Source organism: Scaptodrosophila lebanonensis, unplaced genomic scaffold, assembly GCF_003285725.1.
Source record: "Scaptodrosophila lebanonensis strain 11010-0011.00,11010-0021.00 unplaced genomic scaffold, SlebRS2 tig00000131-arrow-arrow-pilon, whole genome shotgun sequence".
NCBI lineage: Eukaryota > Metazoa > Arthropoda > Insecta > Diptera > Drosophilidae > Scaptodrosophila > Scaptodrosophila lebanonensis.
In genome coordinates, this window is record NW_022060584.1 from 770715 (window position 1) to 794177 (window position 23463).

Here is a 23463-nt window from a genome sequence, read left to right on the forward strand (position 1 = left end):
AAACAATTTATTCGCATTGAGTGGTCGCAGCCAACTGAAACCTTCAGTCGAAGTGGCCTCTTTTGGTTAATACGCTTCAATGGCGCCCGACTTGAGTGCATAATTGGTTCTATATTGTTCTTGTTGCAACAGCCATGGCAGGAAGGTGTTAAATTATATCATTAGGAAATGTGCATAATTTAATTAAAATGGACACAGAAAGTGCTAGCCGAGCTTGCATTATTATTAAATTTTAATTAAAATGCCATCAAAAGCAGCAAGCAGCCGCCACAGAAACACATTGAAAGCTGAATGCCTTCAAAACTGTAGCAGCGTCTCTTAATGCTAAGTTGATAGGCCAAGCAGCCCACTTATCGTCAACGACTGCGACTCCATTGCACAACTACTTACCGACTATCATCTGCACAGCAGCTTAAGGCAATTAACATTGACATCCTGCCAAGGACCTACAGATAGACAACCATACATAAGTATGTACTATATGTGCATGCTTGCCCGTTTGTACGGTTCAGTTGGGTTCGGCACGCGACTCTTTAATTAATGCGGAGGTATTAAGTGTGATTAAGCGGACAACAGCCGCTCTCGTTATCGCAGTTTCAGTTACAATTTGACGATCTCATGTGCAGAACAATTTTCAGAATTCCATTCCAATAAGTTGTGTTAATTATAGTACAAGGTCTTACATTGGAAATTAAACTGGCCCCTTTCACTCACTATTTCTCAGAATTCAACAAAGCCGAATCAATGTCGCAGGCAATTCCTGCTAATTGTGTGGGAGTTTTCGTAAAACGCATTTAAATCAGAACAATTATAAGTAGCTCTTTTCCGAGGAAAAACCATGGATATTAAGCACAAAATTGATTTTCCTATACATTTCAATAAGAACAATTATAAGTAGCTCTTTTCCAAGGAAAAACCATTAAAATGATACACAAAATTGATTTAGATATCCTTTTAAATCAGAACAATTATACGTAGCTCTATTGCAAAGAAAAACAATTTAAACCAACCCAAAATTCCTTTTTGTATGTCCTTTGTCCTTTAATGTAAACAATTTGAGTAAACTATTATAAACAAACGAGAAAACAATTACAGCAATTTCGTTCAACACAAATAAATTCAAATAACAAATTATGAAATTAATATACGCGTATTTATAAAATAAATAAAAATATATATGTACTTGTATATTGCAACAAAAACATGTTTGGATTGATAACTTTTCTACACGAAACTACTTTTCTGCGCCAGTAACACAACTTTTGAATTAAGTTTAAATTTCCTCAAAGTGTTGTTACAAATAATACATTAGTTAGGCAGACATGCTATTAGTTTGAATCAAAACTACTTTCCTACAACTCTAACATTTCCCACAACATGTACAAGTCTGTGTGCAAATAATTTTCTCTTTTCTAAATGGTGCAATTGGTAATTATTTGCCTGTCTGAGCACGGCGCCAAATTTACATAGAAATGTTTTCACATTTAGTTCAAAATTGGGTTCCTACAATATTCCAAAAAATAATCAGTAATAATAATAATAAAAAATAAGTAAAAGTTTGTGTCCAATAACATGCTTGTTGGAACCGCGAAACAATTATTTTTTTAAACTTATCTCCAACGACTACTTTTCTTTAACATTATATATCTTTGGAATAAAATATGCACTAGTAAGACGCCAGGGCTTTTACATTTGACTATTTAAGAAATGAACTTTCATGCCGCATTTGTAAACTTTCAAAAGTTTGAATAAACTCATCTGGATGAACTCATTTGGCTATATACTTGTAGTTGTTCCAATGCAACTTTTTGTATTCTCTAGCGTTTCAATTTATTTGAAATAAATAAAACTCGTTTGCAGTTAAATATATAATTAGAATTTCCAACTCAATGCTTGTTTTTAATGAGCTTCTAAAACGGTTGCCGCCACTTGAAAATGTTCAAATGCGGTCTCCCAGTCTCCCACTAATCCAAGACAATTGGAATTATCTGTACTTCTGCTTTGCTGCCAACAATGACAAGTAATTGAAGAGGCAGGCACAGAAACGGAAATTCTTGCACACAACATACAACAAAATGCCAAGGCAGCTCAAGCAAGACAACGAAGTCAGCAAGAGCAACAACAACAACAACAACAACAATAATCATGAGTGCAACAACTAACATAGTATAACAAGAAGAATGAACAATCAACAACATTTTTAGCATTTTCATTTAGAATAACTTTCAGCTTTAATTTGTGCAATTCATCAGCAAGCGAAGACGGCTCGGCACACAGTCTGCACAGTCTGGACAGAGGCGCACACAGGAAGGAATGGAGGGGGTGGGAGGGGGGAAGGTGGAAGGTGGAAGAATGGTTGTCTAAGTAAGCCGCATGGCTTTCAGAGAGGAAGAGCTGCAGTTAAAGAACTTCCGTTTCCACATTGCAGGCAAGTCAAGCAGCGAATATGGCAAGAGAGTGAGAGAGAGAGGAAGGGAGAGGCAGAGAAAGGGGGTGAGAGAGGAAGGGAGAGTGGCAAGTTGTGAGAGGAATGCGTTTTACCTTCTGCTAGAGAGAACATGCAATTTAAAACAATTAACAAATATGTGAATGTCAGGCCAGAAGCTGGCTCGACCGGGCCTAAAGACTGCAAAACTAAAGGCCCGATATGCTGGCATTATGTATACTTTGTTGCATGTGCCGCACATGCCGCACTTATGTGGCATTGTTTGCGCAACAAATGAAAATATGCTGTCCATCACAGAAGGAATGGAACCAAGAGCAGGGACGAGGGGCCAGGCCACAGGGCGGGGTAGCCAACGCTGGGCAACTGCTGACATAATTCGCAACTCATTCATCATTTTTAATTATGACAATTGCCTGACTGGGCTTGGGCTTGGGCTTGCGCTTGAGCTTGAGCTTGGGACTGGGAGTGGGACTGGAACTGGCTCTGGTTGTGGTTCTGTGCTGGGAAATGTTTACTCTCGCCTGTCTACCTGTCTGGACAGACTGGGCAGCATTTCGTTTTGGGCACAAATTGTTCTCAACTGTCTTGATGGGCTTGAGAAAATGCTGCTCACGTGCTTATTAGCTGTTAATGGCATTGGCTTTGTGGCTGTAGGACGGTAGGACGGTAGGGCTGTGGGCTTTTATGGGCATTTGATCTTTCAATTTATAGCCTAGACTCTCTCTTCCCGACTGGCCATCGCTGTTGATTGCCGTCTAATAGCAGTTAATGCCTCGCATTAATTAACTTGAAGGAATTGAGCTGTCAAAGTGTTTTATGAGACTTAGCAAATACTCTAAAACTGTAGTGCGATTGTAAAACTGTAAGAGTTGCTTAAAACATGAACTTCAGGAGTTAGTTACGCGATCAATGTACTTTTAAGCCATATAAAAACCAATCTGAGGGTCTTAAAGTGCTGAAAGACATTTCTAAAGAATTAAGTTCAAGTTCAATGAACCCCTATTGCCGCTTTGCATCAGAATGGGGCAGCAATGATATTGAAATCAATATGGCTGACAAGTCCCTTCATAGACCTAATTAGATTAGGGTCTATGCTATGCTTCAGGCTGTCAGACAAACCTACAGACACAGTCCGGCTAATCAGCTTAAAGCCCATCAAGTAGCAGTCTGGCCAAATTGCATCAGCTGCCGAAAATGGGCCATAAAAATCATAATGAGTTGTGCTCTTATCTCTCCAACTGCCTGTCTGCCTGCCTGTCAAAAAGTGTAACTATCCTTGATACCCGTTACGTATATTTGCAGATCAGCAAACCTAAAACTAATTAAATCAAAATGCACATAAATTAATAATTATAATCATGATTGCGTTACAGGGCGATGGAGCCGGAACGGGCGTCGAATGGCATTTTAATGTGATTTTAATGCGAACAAAATGAATTTCATTAGCAATTTTTTTTTAAATATTTTGCTTGCATAATGTAATTTGTGTTGTAATTGTAATTGTAATTTGCATGGCAGCTTCAGCATGCTTATAGGGCGTATACGTAATGTATGTAAGCTCTTCTTAAAATGTACACAAAACTTAATGCAGCACTGTACACGCTTTTCAAATAGCATAATTAATCAAATGTACTCAAAGTTGAGCCCAGGGCATAATAAATTTCCCAACTATGAGTGAAGTGAGAGCGATTAGTAAGGGGTGGGACGAAAATTCCTTTCTGTGTAAAGAGCTGCAAATTAACAAGCAAGAACGTGTAATTGAAATTAAAAAAAGGTACATACTTGTAGAAAACAAATGTCGTAAAACAATCTATTTTAGTTTAATAAAAAAAAGCCTCATTCGAAAATACACTAAGTATACGACTATATAGAGGCGACATACACTGCTCAAAATTTCTATGCTCTGCTGCTCTTCAACACAAAATGTTATTCAGTTGCAATGCGAATATTGCAAGCAAGTGGAAAAGCAAAAGTCGATTGTACATACATACATATGTGTAGATGAATTATATGAATTTTAAAAAATTAACAAGTTCAGGCAAGAAATCAAAATTGTAATAAAATCATTTCTGTTGATTGATTTTACCTTCTTTGGGATTTGAACTCACGGAAAGGGTGTATGTCGGCACATATACATCGGATTTGCGGATTTGTTTAGTACAACGTTGAGCCAAAGCAGCAAAAACAACAACACCACCTGGCAGAGCTTGGGCAGAGATTACATTTATGGCTATAACTTCCTTTAAAAGTAGCCTAACAAGATGAATTTTGAGACATGGAGAGTGGGAGGAGAAAATTAAAAGAATTCCAGGACTACATATGTACCTATAAAAAAAGCAATTCTTCAAAGTTTCCTCTGAGTTCTTCTCTAACATTTAAAAAATAATATTTATTTAAAAATTGTTTGATTACTGATTAAAATTATTAAATTACAATTGTTTTTTTCCGAGTAAATTACTAAATAATTGAAATATTGAAAATTAAAATTAATTTATAAAAATTAACATCGGAGTCATCAAAATAATATCACTTAACTTGGGAAAACAGCTGTTTTCAACAATTTTTTTTATTTTTATCAAAACCTTTTAGAAATTTTATGAAAAAATAAAGAGCATTTATACTATTTCCCATAGTTCGTAATCAGCCTTTCAGCATAATCTTATTATTAACAGCAAGCAATTTAAGTTGAAAGCAAATTTTTTCAAATGAATGAACTCTATTCGAAATGAAGAAGAACAGTGCTTTAAGGGCTGAGGGGACATGTCAGTTGAACATAAAATGTGGCCTGTTTGCGGCTAACATTTTACATCTGACCATAGAGGGTCATGCAACAAACCGCACGTGTTGTCTGTGCGGGTTTCGCTGCAGCTGGCATTGCCCCAAATAAGTACACATCGTGTGGAAGGACATGCATGTTTTGCATTTTTTGGGTGTGTGTGTGTGTGTGTGGCGGGATGGTAATTTGTCGACTGCGACCCGGTGCTGAGTAAATATTTGTTATTAATAAAACATGCTGTATTTTTCGTTTCAGCGTTCATTTCGGCAGCCGCAGCGAGCACTGAAGAGCACGTAGTCAGTCAGCAGTGCAGCCTCAGCAGGACACATCAATCAAGCTGCAGTCAACCTTCCACGCCCACGCCAAAGCCCTCCAACAAACCGTCGCTCGGCAGACCAAATGTATGCCGGCCGTGCCACGCAATTTGCCAAAACCTTCAGCAGCATGGCGTGCAGCATTCAGAAGCAACCTACGCAGCCCGCACCAATGGCGGCAGCAGCTGCTGCTGCAACAGTAACTACAGCATCAACAACAACAGTAGCAGCAGCAGCAGCAGCAGCTACATGCACATCGAGTGGAGCCGGCACCGTGCCCTCAACACCCAAGACAACAAAAACAGCGGCCCAGCCACGTGGCTCATTGCCGACGGATGTGCATGTTCAGCCGCCCCTAGAATTTCAATGGCCACCTCCGGTGCCCGTGTCCAGCCATACGAGTAATTTGCGTCTGAACATGATGAATCAGGATCCCAAGGACTTACATACGGCACGCGCCATTATTGAGGAGCTGCGCTCAAAGGTCCGCTTCCAAACGGAGCACATCATGAAGTGGCGCAAAGCATACGCAATGCAGGTGAGTGGGCAGCCGGATAGGCCCCATCTGATGGAAACAATTCGCTTGAGAGTCTTTTAAACGACTTTTAAATTAAAACGACCGTTTTGAATGGGTTTCAAAAGGGGTGGGAATGGGTTTATATATTAAAAAGAAATGCATTCTCGATTGAAATTGTTTGGGGAAAATTATTAATAATTGCAAACTGGCCCTTTTCAGTTAATGACGTACAAGTTACATTCCAAAGTAAACAGGACCACATATTGATGGATCAGCTAAGTTGGTTATGCCATTCTATGTACTATCGGTAGGATCGGCATGGTTCAAATTTCACGACAATCGGGCAGATACAAGCGGAGTTATCGCACACAAAAAAACATTGTGTGATGTGCTATCGATACAAAAATGACTATCGAATTCAGAACAAATATTGAGTTTCCTCTTAAATTCAGGAAAAAATTAAAGAAACATTCCAATTGTGTAAAACACCTTATAGTAATAATGCGATATAAACGTGGCAGAGTCCACGAGTTGTAAACGGGTTTCAAGAATGATGTTTAATACTTGAATGAAGACGAACAGGTTGGCCAGAGGAAAGTCCTAATTACCTAAGATATAGTCGAAAAATTGCTCGAATTTAACAAAAACGTTGCTTTGAGTCGGAATGTGATTTAGTCCATCTAAGAAGAACATTTCTGGTTTAGTAGCATAGAAATTGTTATAAATTGTAAAATATAGTAAATTAATTAATAAAGTTTATGTTTCATTTGGCGAAATTAAATTTAGAATAGGTCTACATCTTACATTTCTTAGATAAAACGTTTCTTGAAAGTGTAAGCCCATTTCTATTTTGAATACATACTCTGTGCTTAGAATTACTATTTTTGGAAGCGGTACGAATGGGTTTCATTTAATTTTTATTTTTTGGATGAAAAGGGCAAAAAGGGTTTATTTTTAAAAACTTATTGGTGCACTGAACAGAAAATACCAATGAAGTGCGTTTTCCATTGTTCAGAAAAGATTTTCTAATATCAAGAATTTTCTCCCGGCATCATTTATTATACCCTATACCGAAATAGGAAATGGGTAGCTTAGTGCGATGTGTTCTGTAACAGATATGTTCCACTTCCCGAAAGCCTAACATACTCTTATAAGGTACCTCTCGTTAGGCGCAGAATTTAATAATACTTATGTGGAGAATACACATTTAGTTCTACCAAATATCTATCTGGCCACTGTGGCGTTGTCGCAGTGTGTTGTTGCCAGATTGTGTTAATTATATATACGAAGGCAAAAGCAACAATGATAAATGTATTAACCGTTAACTCTCCACGTATTCCCTTTTGCTTATGTATAGTTTTCTCTTGTTTCATATAGTCGTTTTTGGTTATATAGGGATAGTAGGAGAGATCATTTATCAAGAACGGTTGGAATTCCAATCAGAACAGGGGGCTATTGGGGAGTTGCTTTGCGTTTATTGTAATTCTTTGTAATTGTAATTCTTTCGCTCTCTCGTCCAGGTTCAGCAGCACTATCGCTATCAAAAGGAGAAAACGGATCAGATGAATTCCTTAACCTCGCAGTTGCTGCTCCTTGAATCGCGTCTGAAGCGCAAACAGAAGCAAATCTCCAGTCTGCTCAACCACCGTGAGCTGACGATTCAGCGGCAGCAGAAGATCATCGATACGCTCTCGACACGACTCGTGGACCACGGCCTGGAGAGCATTGAGGCTAGCTATGCAAATGAGTTGGACTCTCTGAATGACTCCGATTCGGCGGTGGTGCTGGAGGACATTGACTCGGACACGAACATGACTTTGGGCTCCCGGCGCAAGAATAGCGGTGGCTGTGGGGGCTTGGGCAGCGATGGCATCACAATAGTGCGCTCCATATCCGATGCGATTGAGACCAACCTGAATAAGTATGGCGCGGCTAGGCGGAATAATTGCTTTCTGCGTCGTCCGGACATTTTGGAGACCGTGTATTCGGTGGAGGAGGATCCTGAACCCACATCGGATGTGGCCGAAAAGCGTGACAAGTTCAAAAATCGTTCCGATAAGGCGCTTAGTTCGAGTTCCACTGAGGGTCAAATCGATGGTGGTGGTGGTGGTAGTGGTGATGCAACCACAGCAGCAACAATAACATCAATTGAGAAAGCCAAAGAGGTGTGCACGCCACGCCGCCAGCTGGGCGGCCTAAAGCGCTCCCCCAGCCACGATTCGCCCTGCACCACGCTCAGCGTTAAGGTGCCACAACTACAGCCCATGTCACCGACAGTGGCACCGGCATCATCACCGGACCCGGAGCCACACAACGGCAAGTCTCAGGTGACGAACTACAACCGAGTCATGTCCAACCATCGCTCGGTGACAAAGCCCAAGGACGTCAAGTACAAGCGCATCAACAAGGCCAAGTCCAAAAGTCTGGAGGAGTTGCGCGGCAGGCTCAAGAACCTGGTGGAGCGTGGCAGTGGGGCGGCTGGTACTATGGATGCGGGCAATGGCGCCCCTGCCTGCTATGCGGCCAACATGATGCCACAAACGGCACAATCGTACGCGTGACCCATGCCGCAATTCTGTGGCTCCACCGCCAGTGTGGCGACGCTGCCGTGTGAGCCCACACCCCCCAAGGTGGCAGCCAGCATGCCGGAGGAGCTGGAACAGCCACATGGACATGAGAGACCTAAGCGTTCGCTCACGCTTCCCCGCATACTCGTACCTTCGGCAGTTTTCGGCACAAGTGGCCAGAGTGGTAGCAGTGGTGGCTCCGGAAATAACAGCGGAAGCAGCGGCACCACTGGCCGTGGTAGCTTCTAGCAATTAAAGAAATTTTTCATACGCAATTGTGATAAAAAGTAAAGTTGTGTGGATGCGCTGCAAACTAGCTCTCTAAATCGGTTAGCCAATTTCGCAAGGGTTAGTCTGAAATTAGTAATCCAATAGCTCCCTCTTTAGTATTCGTTATCAAGCATTCTCTATATCATTCACAGTTGATCTAAATTGTCCATAAAGCCATCACAATTTTATCAAGAGATTATCAAACATCTTGAGATTTAAAAGTGGTTTAAAACATCACTTTTGAGTTCGACTTTTGTACAAAATCAATTTTATTTCGGGCACAATACTATAGTTTGGTCATCCAGATTTATTATCTAGATACACATACTATAATTCCTTTTATTGTTCTACATTGATCTTAAATAAGCATTGTAATTTGAATTTGAATAAGAATAAATAGAGCTAGTTTGTAAATTGGCGGAAATCCGCACAACACTGGTTAAAAGTTTCTCTCAACATGCTCGCTCTCTTTCTTTATATATGTATACTTATCTCTCTCTATTATTAATCACTTACGGTCTCTGTCTCACACTGGACTTTTGTAACATTTGTTTCCTTAGCGATTTTGATACGCTCGGTTATAATATTAAAGAGAACTTGGCATTTAATTTAGTTTACTTATAGACTTATGTTTTAGCTGCGAGCTCAGTGCTCGTCATGAACTGCATTTTAATTTTATATCCAATATTATTTCAAATAATGAATAAATATTAACAAATTTACAACATTTTGTGCATGTTTTTATTATTTTCTCTCCGTCTCTCATCATATCATCATCACATTTGTTGTATGAGAAATTTCAACAATGGATCACAAATCGTAAGTTAGAAGGATAAATGAATTAGTATTTGGGGCTAGCAAGTAAATATTGGCAAATTGGAAAAAATTTCAAATAGTATATGGATAGTATGGTAAGTCTTTATATAAGGTACTAGTATCTGATATTTGGTGAAATAGGCATAGCGAATGTGGGAATAACGTTAATTGTAAAATAGTAATATTTCTAATATTATTATAATTATTCGGAAAATATGTTTGACTTTTCGCCGAATCAGTCAAAACTATGTATAAAAAGCAAAACCGTTGTACATTTAATCAAGTTCTGCTACAGAAGTAAAAAAATACATTTTTTCATAATAATTTTTTGAAACTACATAAGATGAAATCATAATTTAACTCTAAAATCTTATGTAGCTGTAAAAACAAATACAACCCTGTTCCGTTTTCCGAATTCAATTGAATTGTGTGGATTAGGAATTAGTAAATGTTTCACTATTTAATAAAGTACTGAGCTATTCGGTTTCAGAAATGATCGGAAGACGAATACTCAATCCTCAATCAAGTTATTTAATATAATAAATCAGAAGATTTTTAGGTTTACTCATTTCGAATCCACATATTTGATCGAATTCGCATACAGAAATCATTGCCCTTATTATGATTATTATAACTTTTATTAGCGTTCCTAGTTCGATATTCAACAATCAACAGAGGAATTGGCCAGTTGACAAATACTAGTCCAACACACAATATTCTTGGATTGTTGCTTCCTAAATCTGAGAAAATGATTTTCATTATTTAAATTAATAATTATTGCAAACCTCAATATTTTTTAAATCGAATAAATCAATAGTTTTTACTCATTTGAATTCTACAAAATTGGAATGAATTCGCTTATGGAAACATAGCAGAGTTCATTTTTAAAAATTACCAAAAGTTATAATTATTTTTTCTCTTCCTTCCCTGTGGTATAAAAATTGTACATTAGTTTTGTGAAAAGAGATACTTTAACAGGCAATTTAAATATTCTGAAACTAGGAAACGCCTGAGCCCACATTCCCCAAATTCTCTCTCCTAATATCCAGACAACACGAGTTTATTTTATTTTTTTATTACCACTCTTCCACGCTACAGAATTTCGAAATGTCCACATTTCGGAAGCTCCATAAGCCAGACTTCTTATTTTTGCTTAAACTAGAGGCTCACATATTTTTGCGCCGGAAGTTTGTTTGGGGTGTAGGGTATTTCGCTGTCAGACTTACTCAACTAAAGAATTCTCTCCTTTCTTTATCTTTATTTATGATAGTCTGAATAATGTGTAGCCAAATTTTCGGAAACCCATGAATGTTACTGATGAGTTTATAATTTTATCTGCTGGAAATAATACTCTTTACGATGCCTACAGCTTGTGATATAATTTTTAAGATATTCAGATATTTTCAGCTTTCTTAAATTCACAAATATTTTGTAATTATAGGCGTTAGGTATTCTTCAAAAAAGCAGTTTTTTTTTTCATTTTTGAAACTGTAACCTGTTGATCTTGAAGTAGTCTATTCAATACCTTTTTTTAAACAATTAAAGAAGGTAAATATGAACATATAAGTAAAAAAACTAATCGTTTTAATTTCTATGAGAAACCCGCTTACTTTTCAGTGAGCCTACGTGTGTTCTCTTTTCTTTAATTAGATTTTATTTACTATTAGTTTTATACATGCATTCTTCATCATATGATTATTGAACTAATTATAAGCTCTACTCCATGGACTGTCTTCTAGATAATTGAATTTATAAATGCGTATGTGTGCGTGTCTGTTATTGCAAATAAATACCATACATATAGTACAGTAATCTAATCGCTTTGAGTAAACATATATATATTTATATATATATATTTTCTTACCTATTGTTGCTGCTAATCTTTTATAAATAGAATGGAAATAAGTGAGTGTAATTGCAAATTAATGTTTAATACATAATAATGTTAGTAATGTTAGTTGTGTAGCTTAAGGACATAAGCTAAATACGATACTTGTATTTATTTTTGTTGATTTATGCAAATTATTTTTGAAATTGTTATAAACTTTGAGGGCGGCTCCCATTGCCGCCCAATCGAAGTCGAACGTCATGTGTACCTTGAACAAAACAATTAGTTGAATTAGTTAAATGCGATATGTGTTTAGCAATAAGCGTTAAAATAGCACATTACCAGATAAGGACCTGCAACTAATTAACCCATAGATGCTTCTCAATATTCCAACTAACTACTTACAATTAAAACTCAAAGTACAATGCTGGAGCAGCAAGTTATGCATAAATCGATATACCTACCAAGTACTAAACACTGAATATTCAATATTCTCAATTCAAATATATATATACTGAAGTACATACTAGTATATAACACCGTGTTTCAATAACCAAAAGTACCTAAGAAACAACTTTTCACTGTTGATATCGCATATATGTGTGGATATACATATGTTTGCCAATAAAATATATCTCTATGCTAAAATCTATTTTGAGAAATCAAATACGTAAAAAAATATATTTCTGTGGCTATACATACTATACAAGTATTAATGATGTGAAGAATATATGTGAATAAATATTATAAACAGAACTGCGTCAATTTCGCAATTCAATTAAGTTGTAAATAAAAACAGTACAAAACAAATAGACGAAATGTACTATAAAATTAAATGTATAAAGCGTGTTATTCTGAACATTAAGATTAAGATTATCTTTTAATGATGTCTAGAATTTGGAATTATTTTTCTAAGGCACTAAGATTGTTCACAATACATATATGGCAATTATTTGAAAACAGGCAATTATAATCAAGCATTGTAATATTAAAATATTCAAAAAAAGATTATTAAAATTCCATCACAGGAAACACATATTTAAAAATTGTATTTAAAATAGCAAACCATATTATCGACAAAACTAATAATTCAAAAAGCTGTACTTCTATTTTATAATAGATTTGCCACAAAACTACAATTCTTTACAATTTGCTGCGAATTAAAATTTCCTTATTTGGCACAAACCGGAACCAATAAATCGTCTCCTTTTGCCAATTATTTATTATAAGATCTTCCATGCTTACTTTTTCATCTTTCAAATATTCAAGAGAAGCTCATCCTCACGCGCTCTCTTGCTCCTTCCGTGTGATCTAACGGCGCTCTCTTGCTTCTTTGCGACAAGTTGTGGCGCTCAACCACCCTCCCTTACGCTTGTTCATACAGCTGCATACAACTGCCTCGATTCACAAATGTAGGCAAGTTAGGAAACTGTTATACTAAGTATGCATGAAAGGGAGCTATAAACATTCGGCAGGTGGCTATAAATGTTACCCTCGATTGGGTAACACTGGTTGCAGTTGTGATTGTTCGACGTGTGAGAGCGTGGGTGAGTGGCAGCACAGCCAACTTGTCGAGAGATCGGCATCATACCGTTTTTGGATCTATTAGTGTGTGTGTGTGTAAGTGTTCTGCGCTCTCCGTCTTCTGGCAAAAAATAAACTGTAAATTTTAGATCAACAGCAAGATCTGAAAGATAAGTTTTCTGTTTTGTCTCTTTTTTTGCAATTCAAACATAAATTTATAAACATTTAACATTTAATAGTAATAATTAAGTATGAATTGTAAGAAGAATTTCAACATTCATTTAATATGTATATTAAATTATTTACGATGTCCTTACGATCGTCTGTATAAATTAGAATTAAGTGCTTATATATTGTATGTATGTTACGATCTTTTCTAGTTAGTCTAATTAATTGTGAAGAACATACTTAATATTCGTATTAATTGAAAACATTTGCTCATTTTCCAAATTTGAAATTCGAACTTTTTCATTTAAAACTTTGCTGAAACGCTTAATAAAAAGCTCAACTGTCGAACTAAACGAATGTGTAATCGGCTTATCAATGGGTCGCTAGGTGGGTGTCCACGTCAGTATCTGTCGAGCAGCGCACGGAGACGGTCCAATCATGTCCAGAGCGAGCGCTTCTCTGCGGCTTCTTCTGCTTATCAGTGGCTGCTTATTTGCAGCGATTGTAAGTTCAGCTCAAACATTAGACAATCTGTCAAGTGACTCGATGTTATTCCAATCTAGAATGCTGAACAAACGGGGGATACAACCGTACGTCCAGCTTTGTCGGAATCCCAGGCTACGGTGCAAGCCATCCAGCGGCACTACAATCATGTCCTCCACACCAGTGTCGGGCGCTATTGGGAACTACTGCAGCAGTCGACGGACAATAACACCGTGGATAGGCAATATTTTGAGAACCTAGACACCGTGACGTGCGATAAATATTACTACGCTAAAGCGTACTTTATATTCTATGTCATGCATAACGATCAGTTTGGTGAAAATTCGAAGCCAGACAGAATAGTAACTCTGATATGGCCATCTGAGAAATCGGCTATACGAAAGTTCTTCAAGAAAGTTAACAGACTGCTTGGACATTACTTAGAGCGCACCAAACAGAGTAATCCCGAATTGTTGGCTAAACTGACGAGCTGGCAAAATCCAACTGCCCCAGACACAGACGAAGGAGCGAAGAGGATTCTCGAATCGTTTATTGAATTCCCTGAATACCTGCGGAAACAAGTGCCGGAACTGCAGCTAATGGACTATACTGCCAATTTACTTAATGAGAATACTCAAGAGTGTGTGTAGTAAACTTTCGAACTTATAAACTAGGATCTCTCTCTCTCTCTTACTGTTGTACAACAGTATCGCGATATTATGATACTTTAACAATTTGGAGCAACCGAAGTGCTTAACACAATAGACCCCACTGTTTTCCAAGTGCTATTCAAATTCAACTAAAATCCCGTTCAATACAATATACTACGTTTTAAAATAAAACTCATTTAAATGACCCGATTTGTGCGAAAGTTACTGTCAAATTATTTGATTAACAATTGTACTCAGAGGAATCCCTTAAAGGAACGCATAAATCTTTTTATCATTTCCATTTTACTCAACAACTTATTCAGCACTCTCTCCATCCTGTTTAGCCACTGACTATTAATTCGCATTTATTAGAAACGGTATCTCAGGTCACTTAACTTATCGCTCACGTGCATTGATGAATTTTTTGGACCCTTGTTATTTCTGTTTAAAAGTCTACAATTTTATTCTAATTCATTTTTTACAATTCGTCTAAGAAACTGTTAAGCTTGTCTAAAGTCCACAAGGATCTCGATATCGTAATAGTTTATTAAACTTTCAGAATCTATTTAAACCCCCTGAGTTTAGTGGAATTTTAATTTATGACTGACTCTGTCCAAGATAGATCAACGCAAAAAGGGAGACAGCCATTACGGAAATTATTTTAAAACTTAAGAAAAAATTTCCTTATGAAGAAAACACATTTCACATTTTCGGTTATTCAGAAATTTGTTCGGGGGAAAAGTTGTTTTTTGAAAGAAACTTTCTCAAAAGCGAGTCTTGCTGATCGTTGATCTGCTGCAGCTTTGGAAGCCTGAGCTTTGGTTGTTTATAAGTGTCAGCATAATCCGAATATACGTGATTTCCCACTCTTGAATTCGCTCTCTTCGATTTTGCGCGCTTTGTAGTGCCAGAGGAGATTGTGTTCCCATTTTCGCATCGCTTAGAATTTCGGATGGGTTTCGCCATGTCGCTCTATGCGCGTTCTGTTGGTCATGTTGTGGGCAATTAAATGGCAGTGCGGCACTTATGGTCCCTGATATATTATGCTAGCAATGCTCCCTATTCGAAGCAAGTAATATAGCGATAGCTGAGACAAAAAGTATTCCTATCTCAGCTACCATAAACAAAAGATTGCAGTTCATAGTTAACTATTTTAATATAGAAGCAACTTACAAAGTATTTTTCAATTGAAGATTGCTGTTCTAGATCTATTTTATTATCCTAGGATAAGGATTACAAGGCGTTACAAGTTCAGGTTACTTTACGGTAGTCATTACAATTTTAATTATATCAAGCTTATTATTAGGTTATTTTCATATTATTAACTTTAGTTTTAACATTAAACATTTTTATTATTCTTTATAATTATATATATTTATTAGCTTTTTTTTTGATTAATTTATACTTTGCCTACTCAAATAAGTGTGTGTTTAATATTTAAATTTTTGGTAACGTTAATTTAGTTAATGTTTTGCAAGTGTGCTTGAATCTTAACCCTGAAGTGCGTTTCGCTCCTAATTGTGTTTGGTTGATGCGGTAAGTAAATAACGAATTGCTTTTCCGAGCTTGCCAATTTAAATAAGATTTAAAGATTTACAAACTACAAGTATGTTATTCGTTCGTATAGATAATTCGGCTCCTTACGTGTAATAATTTGATGCAAGAAGATTAGGGTTCTAACTTTAATCCATGAGTCAACGGCCAGATTGTATATTTTGTTGGCGTACGTCGTTATTGAATCTCTTCTTTGAATGTTTAAAATATACCGTGCTACGCTATTAAAGGCTACTTTTAATATGTTTTGGCTCACAGCATCGCAGCTTCCGAAAATTTCAATCAGATAAAATAGCAAGGGTGTCAGGCATGTCTTGGCAATAAGGAGCTTTAGTTTTACAGGAAGAAAATTCTGCGGTAAAGACAGGCGCCTTAGTGCGCTATAAAGTTTTCCAACTGCCTTATTTACATGGTCGCACCAAGATAATGATTGATTTATATGCCTAGGTTTATTGCATGCTCTACGTACTCAATGGGATCTAGTTGACACAAGAAACTACGTTGTGGTCTTAGGCACAGATTTTTATAGAGCATCTATTCTAGATGCATGCTTGTATTATATTCCCAAGTTTCCGGGCTATCACTGCGCCACCAGCTTATAGGTTTGCGCATTAACTACTCTCAGGGTTTCATAGTATTGCTGCAGCGCCTGTCTGGCTGCCAAGAGAGCTGGCAGCAACACTTCCGTATCCCTCAAACGGCCCTCGTACTGTCGTTCCAGAGTCTCGAGTTGCATGCGCAGTGCCGAGTAGAAGCGTCGCAGTAAACGTATCTGGCGCTGCACCTTTCCCGGACTACACTGGCTACCCGGTTGCCGACAATTCTCTACAAAATGCATAAAGCTCGAGGTAGATTGGTGAAATTGTTCGGTCCAAGAATCCATGTCCGCTCTGAAACGCTCCTTTAGTTCTGCCTCTTCATCGTGCTGTTGCAAAAGTTTCCGGAGCGCCCGCAAGCTGTCCCCTTCGGCTGCTGGAAACTAAGAACTGGAACTATCAAGTGGGTCGTTAGTTTTCATAAGATAACCTACCCGGAGAAGCAGCAGAACACTGAATACTAGGTAACGCCTCATCATTCCTAATGAATGTTCTTATCGCGACAAACGGTGCTTGGCTATTGATTACAGTTCTCTGGCTCCCACGTTCTACTGATTGGCATGTCAGACAACAAATACTGGGTACTGCCCAGTTGCATGCTCAGATGCTTACTCTACACCAGACAAGGGCTTCTTAGAGCTGCATGAAGACTTTGCGCTCTTTGAAATCTTTCAAATGCAATTGCTAAAAAGTTGTTCTATGCTAAGAAATATATACATATAATATTACTAATAGGAGTGTGAAATTGTAATACATGTATGTTAGGATTATATAATGAAAATCCTGAGCTAAGTAATCAGAATATATATGTGAAACAGAGTTATGCTCAAAATCTTATAATCTATATGTGCACATAGGTTATAAAATATATTACAGAATAGCCAGTCAATCACGATCGAGCCAACAATTAGACTATAATAGAATTGTCTTTTCCCATTTCGTTATCTTTAATCCGTCCATCATATATGTATATAGTATTTAAATATATTCAGATGATATAATATATTTGTAAGTAATTTTTTTCAGATCAGAAATGTTGAAAAAGGTAAGGCAAAGTTAATACATATACACATATATAGATTTTTTAAGTAAAAAGAGTTATTCGAAAGCAAGCTTTTAGTTTTAGGGATAACGTTCGCTTATATATTTCATACAATATAAGTATTATACATATATATTTCCTTTTATTCCCTTTTGCACAATTGTTTGATATTAGAAAGAAGTTTCCACAAGTCTGGAGAACTTGTATTCTACTAAATATTTTAATAGTTCTTTCTTCCATCAGGCTTTTTCTTATAATACCTTTTACAGATTTCGGTTTGATTTATTTCTGAATCTCTTCCTTTTTTCTTTCAATTTTCTTTGAACTATTTTCTAAGCTGTAAAACAATTTCTAAACAGATTGACTGAAGGCTCTGATTCTGAGATTATTATAAACCAGGCCTTTTTGTTATTTGTCCATATTATTTTATTTAAAAATGCTTTTTAATTTTCTGTTTGCTCTGTAAGCCGATGGATTCGGGTACTATAGTATACTATATATATGCTGGTTCTAATACTCATATTTCTATATTGTGTAGAAGACAGCTGAGCCCTTCACCGCAAAACTTAAAAATAAAACATATATATGTCGAAAAAGTCAAAAAGATTTTTTATAAACAAATTCAAATGTTTAAAATTGTTAAAATGTTAAACTGTTTTACTGTTTTATTTTTTCTGTAAACAGTTTTGAAAACTACTTTTTTTGCGTTTTGAGAAAAATTATTTTTATTCTGAAGCCAGAATGTTTCAAATACGTAATTCCCTATATAGGCGAAATAAATACGAGCGCTTTCTTATAGACATCACATCTTTTTGTTTCCTGCGTCGTCTAGAGACCGCAATTGCTTATTCCGCTGGCTATAGAGTATCTCGCGTGTGACGCAACTCGGAATAATTTGCTATTTGGGAAGCTGCGAAGACACTTGCGTGCTTGCCGTCCTTCCATTTATAGGAAGTGCGCAGCACAGGGTCGCTGAACAGTCAACAATAAAGTGTTCAACTCTCAACATGCATGTCGTACTATTTCTGATAACTTTCTGTAGCATCGGGGCGATATCTCCAGCGGTAAGGGTATAGAACAGTTAAGAGTTGCTTGATAATCCTTTCGTTGTAGTATGCGGCTCCTTTTCTGCCCAGCGTCGATTTCAGCGAGATCTTAACCACACCTCGCGAGAAACTATTGCTCTACACCCACAAGGAGTTCTCCACCCTGCTAAATGACACCTTGTTGGAGGGCGCGCTGCTGCTGCAGGGTATTATCGACGATGCTCGGGCTTTTTATCCAGGAATGCAGAGTCCAGAACTCGAGGCCTTTGCCAATTTCATATCAGCCACGAAGAGAACCAACGAATATGATGAGCTGGAAGAATTGCTCGATCAGTTCGAGGAAATGTTGGACTTCGACTCAGATGAGGTCAGCGAGCCTCTGGCCGAGCTGCTCAACCAGCATGGCTTTCATAACTTCGAGGGATACCTAATGGAGCGCATATCGGGCGCCTTAAGTAGAATCGAAGAGCATGTCCAGCTATATATCAATAGCTTGTCCAAGTGGGAGCGCCAAAAGGACTCCAAGATGGTCCAATGGCTGGCCTCTTTTCGAAATGAACACGATATTGACGAGAAGATGGAACTGTTCCTAGATTTTGTTGAATTTTTCGACTATTGACGTCAATTGAACTAAATTCAAATGGCTTGATACTTTTCAATAAGAATATTGTTAATTTAAGTTCAAATGTCTTTTAAAATATCGCGATCCCACACTTCTTTACGAATTGATGGACGAGATATATATTTGTTTAATTGGTTTCTTTATTCGAGTATTGATTTCAACCTAGCATTAAAGTAAATACATATTAGTTTAAAAATTACGCGATTGCATGCCAAACCCGTCACGGGAATCAAAAACATTGTGCTCCACGCGCGGGGCTCCCATGCCATCAGACGTAATGCTGTAGGATTGTGAGCGAAAGAAGTTGCCCGATGACCCACCCGAAGAGTCACCATCGAAGCCGAAAGGTGTGGGCATCGAGGACTGTCTAGACACAAATGAGCTTCCAACTGGATAGGGAAAGGTGTTCATGCCGCGTGACATTAGAGGAATCTGAAAAAATATTGAAATATTAGAGTTGCTGTTGAGAGACCGTAGTCTTCCCTGTGTGTAATTATTTTAAATGAGGGAGCATTTACTAAAATATATGAAATTATATCAAAATTTTGAAGACTTTAGTAAACAATATTTATCAAGAATGTTAGTGCCGTAAGGAATATCTATCTATCTTAACTAATTTCAACTTGGATATGTAAAGTTGTCTTTTATGCTGAAACGTGAAAGATAAAGCTGTTATAAGTTGTATAATCATCATCTTTAATTTCTATATCATATTCAAATATTTTTGAAGAACTCTATAGTGTCTGAGCTTCTAAAAGTCACTAAAGGGAATATCCGTATTCCATGCTCACCATGGTTTTGTTTTGTTCTAAGCAATTAAGAGTCGAGTATGAATCGTGTATTACAAGTATAGCCAAGGAAATATTTTGGTTGTTTTCCCAAATATTGCCTATGATACAAGTATTTGGCAGAGTCCAACTAAACAACTAAACACTTATCGCAGCTCTCTCCTGTTAATAATAAATAATTCAACTAGTTCTCAGTCAGTCCTAAAGCCGTTTAGCTATGGGTACAATATCAGCTCATCTGGTGATTATCACATCTCATAAATAACATTTGTGGCAAGGAAATACTTCCTTTCTAAGTAAAATACTTTCCCTAAGTCCACACATTACCCAAATATTGTAGAATATGACAAACCTATGCCTTGGCTCACATTCTTCTACAATTATAGGTAGTTGAAGACACTCTTAGATTGTTATTTTACTTACCATATCGTCATCATTTGGTCCACTGCTAATGGGAAATCCCCTCGATGAGTGTGACATTGAACCAGGCACCGGGAAGGGAATGGGTGAGTTGCGGAATCCCTGAAAACACACCCAGTATATTAGCTTGCTGGCTTAGCTCTACCATAGTGTAGTATTACAAACCGTATGAATAGTGCTGGGTCCAAAGTTTGGACGAAAACCTGTATAGGGTGGTTGCATTGAGCTGGGGATGGGATATGGCCTGGGTACGGGGCGCAGACCAGGCTGATAACCAAAAGGTTGATTGAATCTGGGATCACTATCAGGAATATTCTGACGATTTTCGTTGTTATTTCCACTATATTTGGTCTCTTTAAAAAAACTTTGACTGGCTGATGAGCTTTCATCGGAGGGACCGCCAATACGACGCGCCTCCGCTGTTGAGGCCTACAAAATAGACGTAGCTTTAGGTGTTGCTTTTAAATATTATAGCTCTTTAAAATATTACCACAGCGAATTCCTCGTCAGTGCCACCTGCTGCTGTCGCATCCTGTCAAGAGAGAGGGTTATACATCAAGCTGATGAACTTGGTTTAGTAAGAGAGAACAACGAGAGTTAACGAGAACAACAAGAGATAACGCAACAGTCCCGCAAGCCCGACAGTGAAATACCCTGTACCTAGACAAACTTCTGGAACTGAGTTACATTGTATATGCGCCCATAGTAGAAGCAAATTATGGGCTGTATTCAGGAAATTCTCTTGTCATGCTGATTAAGAATATGTAAACTTTATCTGATCGGAGATGCTTCCTTCTCTCTCGGTTGCACAAACACTAATAAGCCCTTTTAGCCCTTCTGCTACAGGGTATAAAACGAAGTATCTTGGCGTCTAGTTAGGCGGGCGACCCTGCTATTCACCCTTCGAAGTGCTGAAATTGATGGAAGTTCGATCATTTTTGTGTTGAAGAATAGTACGTCTTTGGCGGCTTGTATTCATCAATTCTCCAACAACTTCCGGCATACCAATTGTTGTACATAATTCAGGTTCTTTAAATCATAAATACACGACAGGACCAGTTTTTGCAAAGAAGCAGGACATCATTTGCCAGAAAATACTTCTACAACAAAGAGCCTAAGCAGTCTCCAACACAGCCCAATCCTTAGTTCAGAAATTTCCGAAGATGCCTCTACCTCACAGTATCTCACATGACAATCTTCCATTATCAACTTATACGCAGCATCTATTGCTTCCGTTTTTGAACGACCTTCACAATATTCTTCCTGAAGACAACGACGTCCACGGTTGAGTTCACTGTACTTCCGCAGTGGCCAAGTGGCCAAAGGACCTCTGTTCAATTTCAGATAATCTTTTCAAGTGACTTCATACGCTTCAAATATTTGTATGCAAAAAACCAAGCTTCATGGCATCTACGTAATACTAATCCTACTTACCAGCGGGTCTTCGTCAACGGCCTGCATCGTAGCATTTATCGACTGGAACTTATCGATTGGTATGTTCCGTGTATCGCGTGCGACCCGTAGATGCTGCAGATATACATGGGTAGTTGAAGGGTTTCGGGGTTGAATATAACTGCGTTTGGACTCACCTTGCTGGTGTTAGGAAACACAGATGTTCTGCCACCGCACTGTGTACAGTGAAATGCAATTAATTATGATTAGTTTAAAGTTGAGACCTTTCTCGACTCACCGCCCCTTTGGCCAACAGCAGCGCGCTCAGTAAAGCAATAGTTTGAGTCCAGCACGGCGTCATCTTTGAGGTTTCGGCAGAGTATTAGTTCTAAACTAGACAGCGGTTTTCAGCGTTCTGTGAGCTTGTGCGGCCTGGTAGCTGTAATTAAAGCCAAGCGCATCGCATTTTAACACGTTTGACGGGAAATACGATGTGTTCCAAGTGCATTGACGCCCGGGGTTATCAATTGCGATTGATTATATGGAATGGTGGGAAAGCCGCGCTCACGACTTGCAAATCAATAAAGTACTAGATGCATGTAGGTGTACATATTAAATATATTTGATTTTATTTTTCAAGACTACAATTAGATGACTTATTAACGTCCATAGCCGTAGGGTGAACCATAAGCACGCGGTGGACTGGGATAACTGGGCAAGAAAGGCCGATGGGGCACTATAGCGACTGGGGGATAACCGTAGCTAATTTTGGGAAAGCTATCGAGTTCCGGCATCTTGGGTTTGCTTTCTTCATCACTTTTGTCCGACGGCTTGCTGTCAGCTTCGTCCTCATCTTCATGGGAATGGGGGCCAGGGAAGTGAGGAGCAAAGCCCAGACCAGGTCCAAAGCCGCGCCCGAAATACGGACTACGATGATGGTGGTGAAGGAAATAGTTTGGTGGCTGCGGGTATGGAGAGAAGTGAGGATTCACCGATGGGTAAGGTGGGTAACCAGGCTGAGCAGACGTGGGCGTAGAATCGCCAGATTTCGACTCCGGCACTTCCGGCGTGGGCTTTGGATATGGCTGGTTCAGTAAGTGGGGATACGGATATGTAAACGGCGTGTGAAGGTGTGGGTAGGGATGGGGGTGTGGGTGTGGATGCGGCTCGTGCTTCTGCGGTGGCTTCTCTGTAGTTGTAGTTGTTGTTGTGGTAGTTGTTGTTGATGTTGTTGTTGTTGTTGGCTCTGGCATAGTAGTTTCCTCCGCAATCTTGACATTATTTGTTAGTGCCAGTCCATCATCCGCTGAATCCAAATCGTCAGTGGGGTTCTTGGCCGTCCCCTGCTCCACAACAGCTATTTCCGGCAGCACTGTAGTCTTCTCTGTAGAATGCGGATTCCACATATCCGAGTCATCCAATGTGTGTTCTTCGCTGTAGACGGAGGCATCACCTGCCAAGCTGAGCGCCAACAACTGTAGGAGAAAGACAATTGAGTCAAGGCCTAGAAAGTCCCCAGAAGCCACCATTCTCACCTGGCTAAGTAATACAAGTTTCATAAACATTGTAGCTTCAACTCTCTTCAACCTTTCAAAGCAAACTGATTGCCGGCTAATGAGCAAGCAAGCGCTTTTATAGCCGTCA

At 38.3% G+C, this 23463-nt stretch overlaps 6 protein-coding genes and 1 long non-coding RNA gene across 7 annotated transcripts in view; 4 read left to right on the forward strand and 3 right to left on the reverse strand.

The window, feature by feature from the left end:
- Positions 1–5590, forward strand: part of LOC115629048 — a 65385-nt gene extending 59795 nt beyond the window's left edge. Inside the window, exon 3 of the long non-coding RNA XR_003995864.1 lies at positions 5478–5590. This is a non-coding gene — a long non-coding RNA (uncharacterized LOC115629048). The remainder of the gene's footprint in view (positions 1–5477) is intronic.
- A 31-nt stretch (positions 5591–5621) lies between these two features.
- Positions 5622–8614, forward strand: LOC115629066. The gene is made up of 3 exons (XM_030525381.1): positions 5622–6074; positions 7574–8150; positions 8184–8614. Exons 1-3 carry the CDS (start codon positions 5622–5624, stop codon positions 8612–8614), a joined length of 1461 nt encoding a protein of 486 aa, XP_030381241.1.
- A 5023-nt stretch (positions 8615–13637) lies between these two features.
- LOC115629005 lies at positions 13638–14580 on the forward strand. The gene is made up of 2 exons (XM_030525293.1): positions 13638–13730; positions 13790–14580. The coding sequence occupies exons 1-2, from the start codon at positions 13665–13667 to the stop codon at positions 14357–14359; spliced, it is 636 nt and encodes a 211-aa protein (XP_030381153.1). The 5' UTR covers positions 13638–13664; the 3' UTR covers positions 14360–14580.
- Positions 14581–16343: 1763 nt separating this feature from the next.
- Positions 16344–17033, reverse strand: LOC115629007. Its single transcript, XM_030525294.1, has 2 exons — positions 16944–17033; positions 16344–16892 (listed from the first exon to the last, which is right to left on the reverse strand). The coding sequence occupies exons 1-2, from the start codon at positions 16986–16988 to the stop codon at positions 16494–16496; spliced, it is 444 nt and encodes a 147-aa protein (XP_030381154.1). The 5' UTR covers positions 16989–17033; the 3' UTR covers positions 16344–16493.
- Positions 17034–18549: 1516 nt separating this feature from the next.
- Positions 18550–19276, forward strand: LOC115629002. The gene is made up of 2 exons (XM_030525288.1): positions 18550–18615; positions 18665–19276. The coding sequence occupies exons 1-2, from the start codon at positions 18559–18561 to the stop codon at positions 19214–19216; spliced, it is 609 nt and encodes a 202-aa protein (XP_030381148.1). The 5' UTR covers positions 18550–18558; the 3' UTR covers positions 19217–19276.
- Positions 19277–19337: 61 nt separating this feature from the next.
- Positions 19338–22239, reverse strand: LOC115629001. Its single transcript, XM_030525287.1, has 7 exons — positions 22118–22239; positions 22017–22055; positions 21862–21954; positions 20918–20959; positions 20593–20856; positions 20431–20529; positions 19338–19651 (listed from the first exon to the last, which is right to left on the reverse strand). The coding sequence occupies exons 1-7, from the start codon at positions 22178–22180 to the stop codon at positions 19409–19411; spliced, it is 843 nt and encodes a 280-aa protein (XP_030381147.1). The 5' UTR covers positions 22181–22239; the 3' UTR covers positions 19338–19408.
- A 180-nt stretch (positions 22240–22419) lies between these two features.
- LOC115629027 (early nodulin-75-like) lies at positions 22420–23450 on the reverse strand. The gene is made up of 2 exons (XM_030525325.1): positions 23355–23450; positions 22420–23294 (listed from the first exon to the last, which is right to left on the reverse strand). The coding sequence occupies exons 1-2, from the start codon at positions 23382–23384 to the stop codon at positions 22479–22481; spliced, it is 846 nt and encodes a 281-aa protein (XP_030381185.1). The 5' UTR covers positions 23385–23450; the 3' UTR covers positions 22420–22478.
- Between the last annotated feature and the right edge of the window lie 13 nt (positions 23451–23463).

Bases quoted from the DNA above. Each gene is read 5' to 3' on its own strand.
- LOC115629066 (XM_030525381.1), top strand. From the start codon at position 5,622: ATGTATGCCGGCCGTGCCACGCAATTTGCCAAAACCTTCAGCAGCATG. The intron at 6,075-7,573 runs GTGAGTGGGCAG...TCTCTCGTCCAG, and splicing joins GCAAAGCATACGCAATGCAG to GTTCAGCAGCACTATCGCTA. The intron at 8,151-8,183 runs GTGGTGGTGGTG...ATGCAACCACAG, and splicing joins CACTGAGGGTCAAATCGATG to CAGCAACAATAACATCAATT.
- LOC115629002 (XM_030525288.1), top strand. From the start codon at position 18,559: ATGCATGTCGTACTATTTCTGATAACTTTCTGTAGCATCGGGGCGATA. The intron at 18,616-18,664 runs GTAAGGGTATAG...CTTTCGTTGTAG, and splicing joins TCGGGGCGATATCTCCAGCG to TATGCGGCTCCTTTTCTGCC.
- LOC115629005 (XM_030525293.1), top strand. From the start codon at position 13,665: ATGTCCAGAGCGAGCGCTTCTCTGCGGCTTCTTCTGCTTATCAGTGGC. The intron at 13,731-13,789 runs GTAAGTTCAGCT...ATTCCAATCTAG, and splicing joins GCTGCTTATTTGCAGCGATT to AATGCTGAACAAACGGGGGA.
- LOC115629007 (XM_030525294.1), bottom strand. From the start codon at position 16,988: ATGATGAGGCGTTACCTAGTATTCAGTGTTCTGCTGCTTCTCCGG. The intron at 16,893-16,943 runs GTAGGTTATCTT...TCCAGTTCTTAG, and splicing joins GTGTTCTGCTGCTTCTCCGG to TTTCCAGCAGCCGAAGGGGA.
- LOC115629001 (XM_030525287.1), bottom strand. From the start codon at position 22,180: ATGACGCCGTGCTGGACTCAAACTATTGCTTTACTGAGCGCGCTGCTG. The intron at 22,056-22,117 runs GTGAGTCGAGAA...CACTGTACACAG, and splicing joins TGCTGTTGGCCAAAGGGGCG to TGCGGTGGCAGAACATCTGT. The intron at 20,960-21,861 runs GTAAGTAGGATT...CTCTCTTGACAG, and splicing joins CCGTTGACGAAGACCCGCTG to GATGCGACAGCAGCAGGTGG.
- LOC115629027 (XM_030525325.1), bottom strand. From the start codon at position 23,384: ATGTTTATGAAACTTGTATTACTTAGCCAG. The intron at 23,295-23,354 runs GTGAGAATGGTG...TTTCTCCTACAG, and splicing joins AACTTGTATTACTTAGCCAG to TTGTTGGCGCTCAGCTTGGC.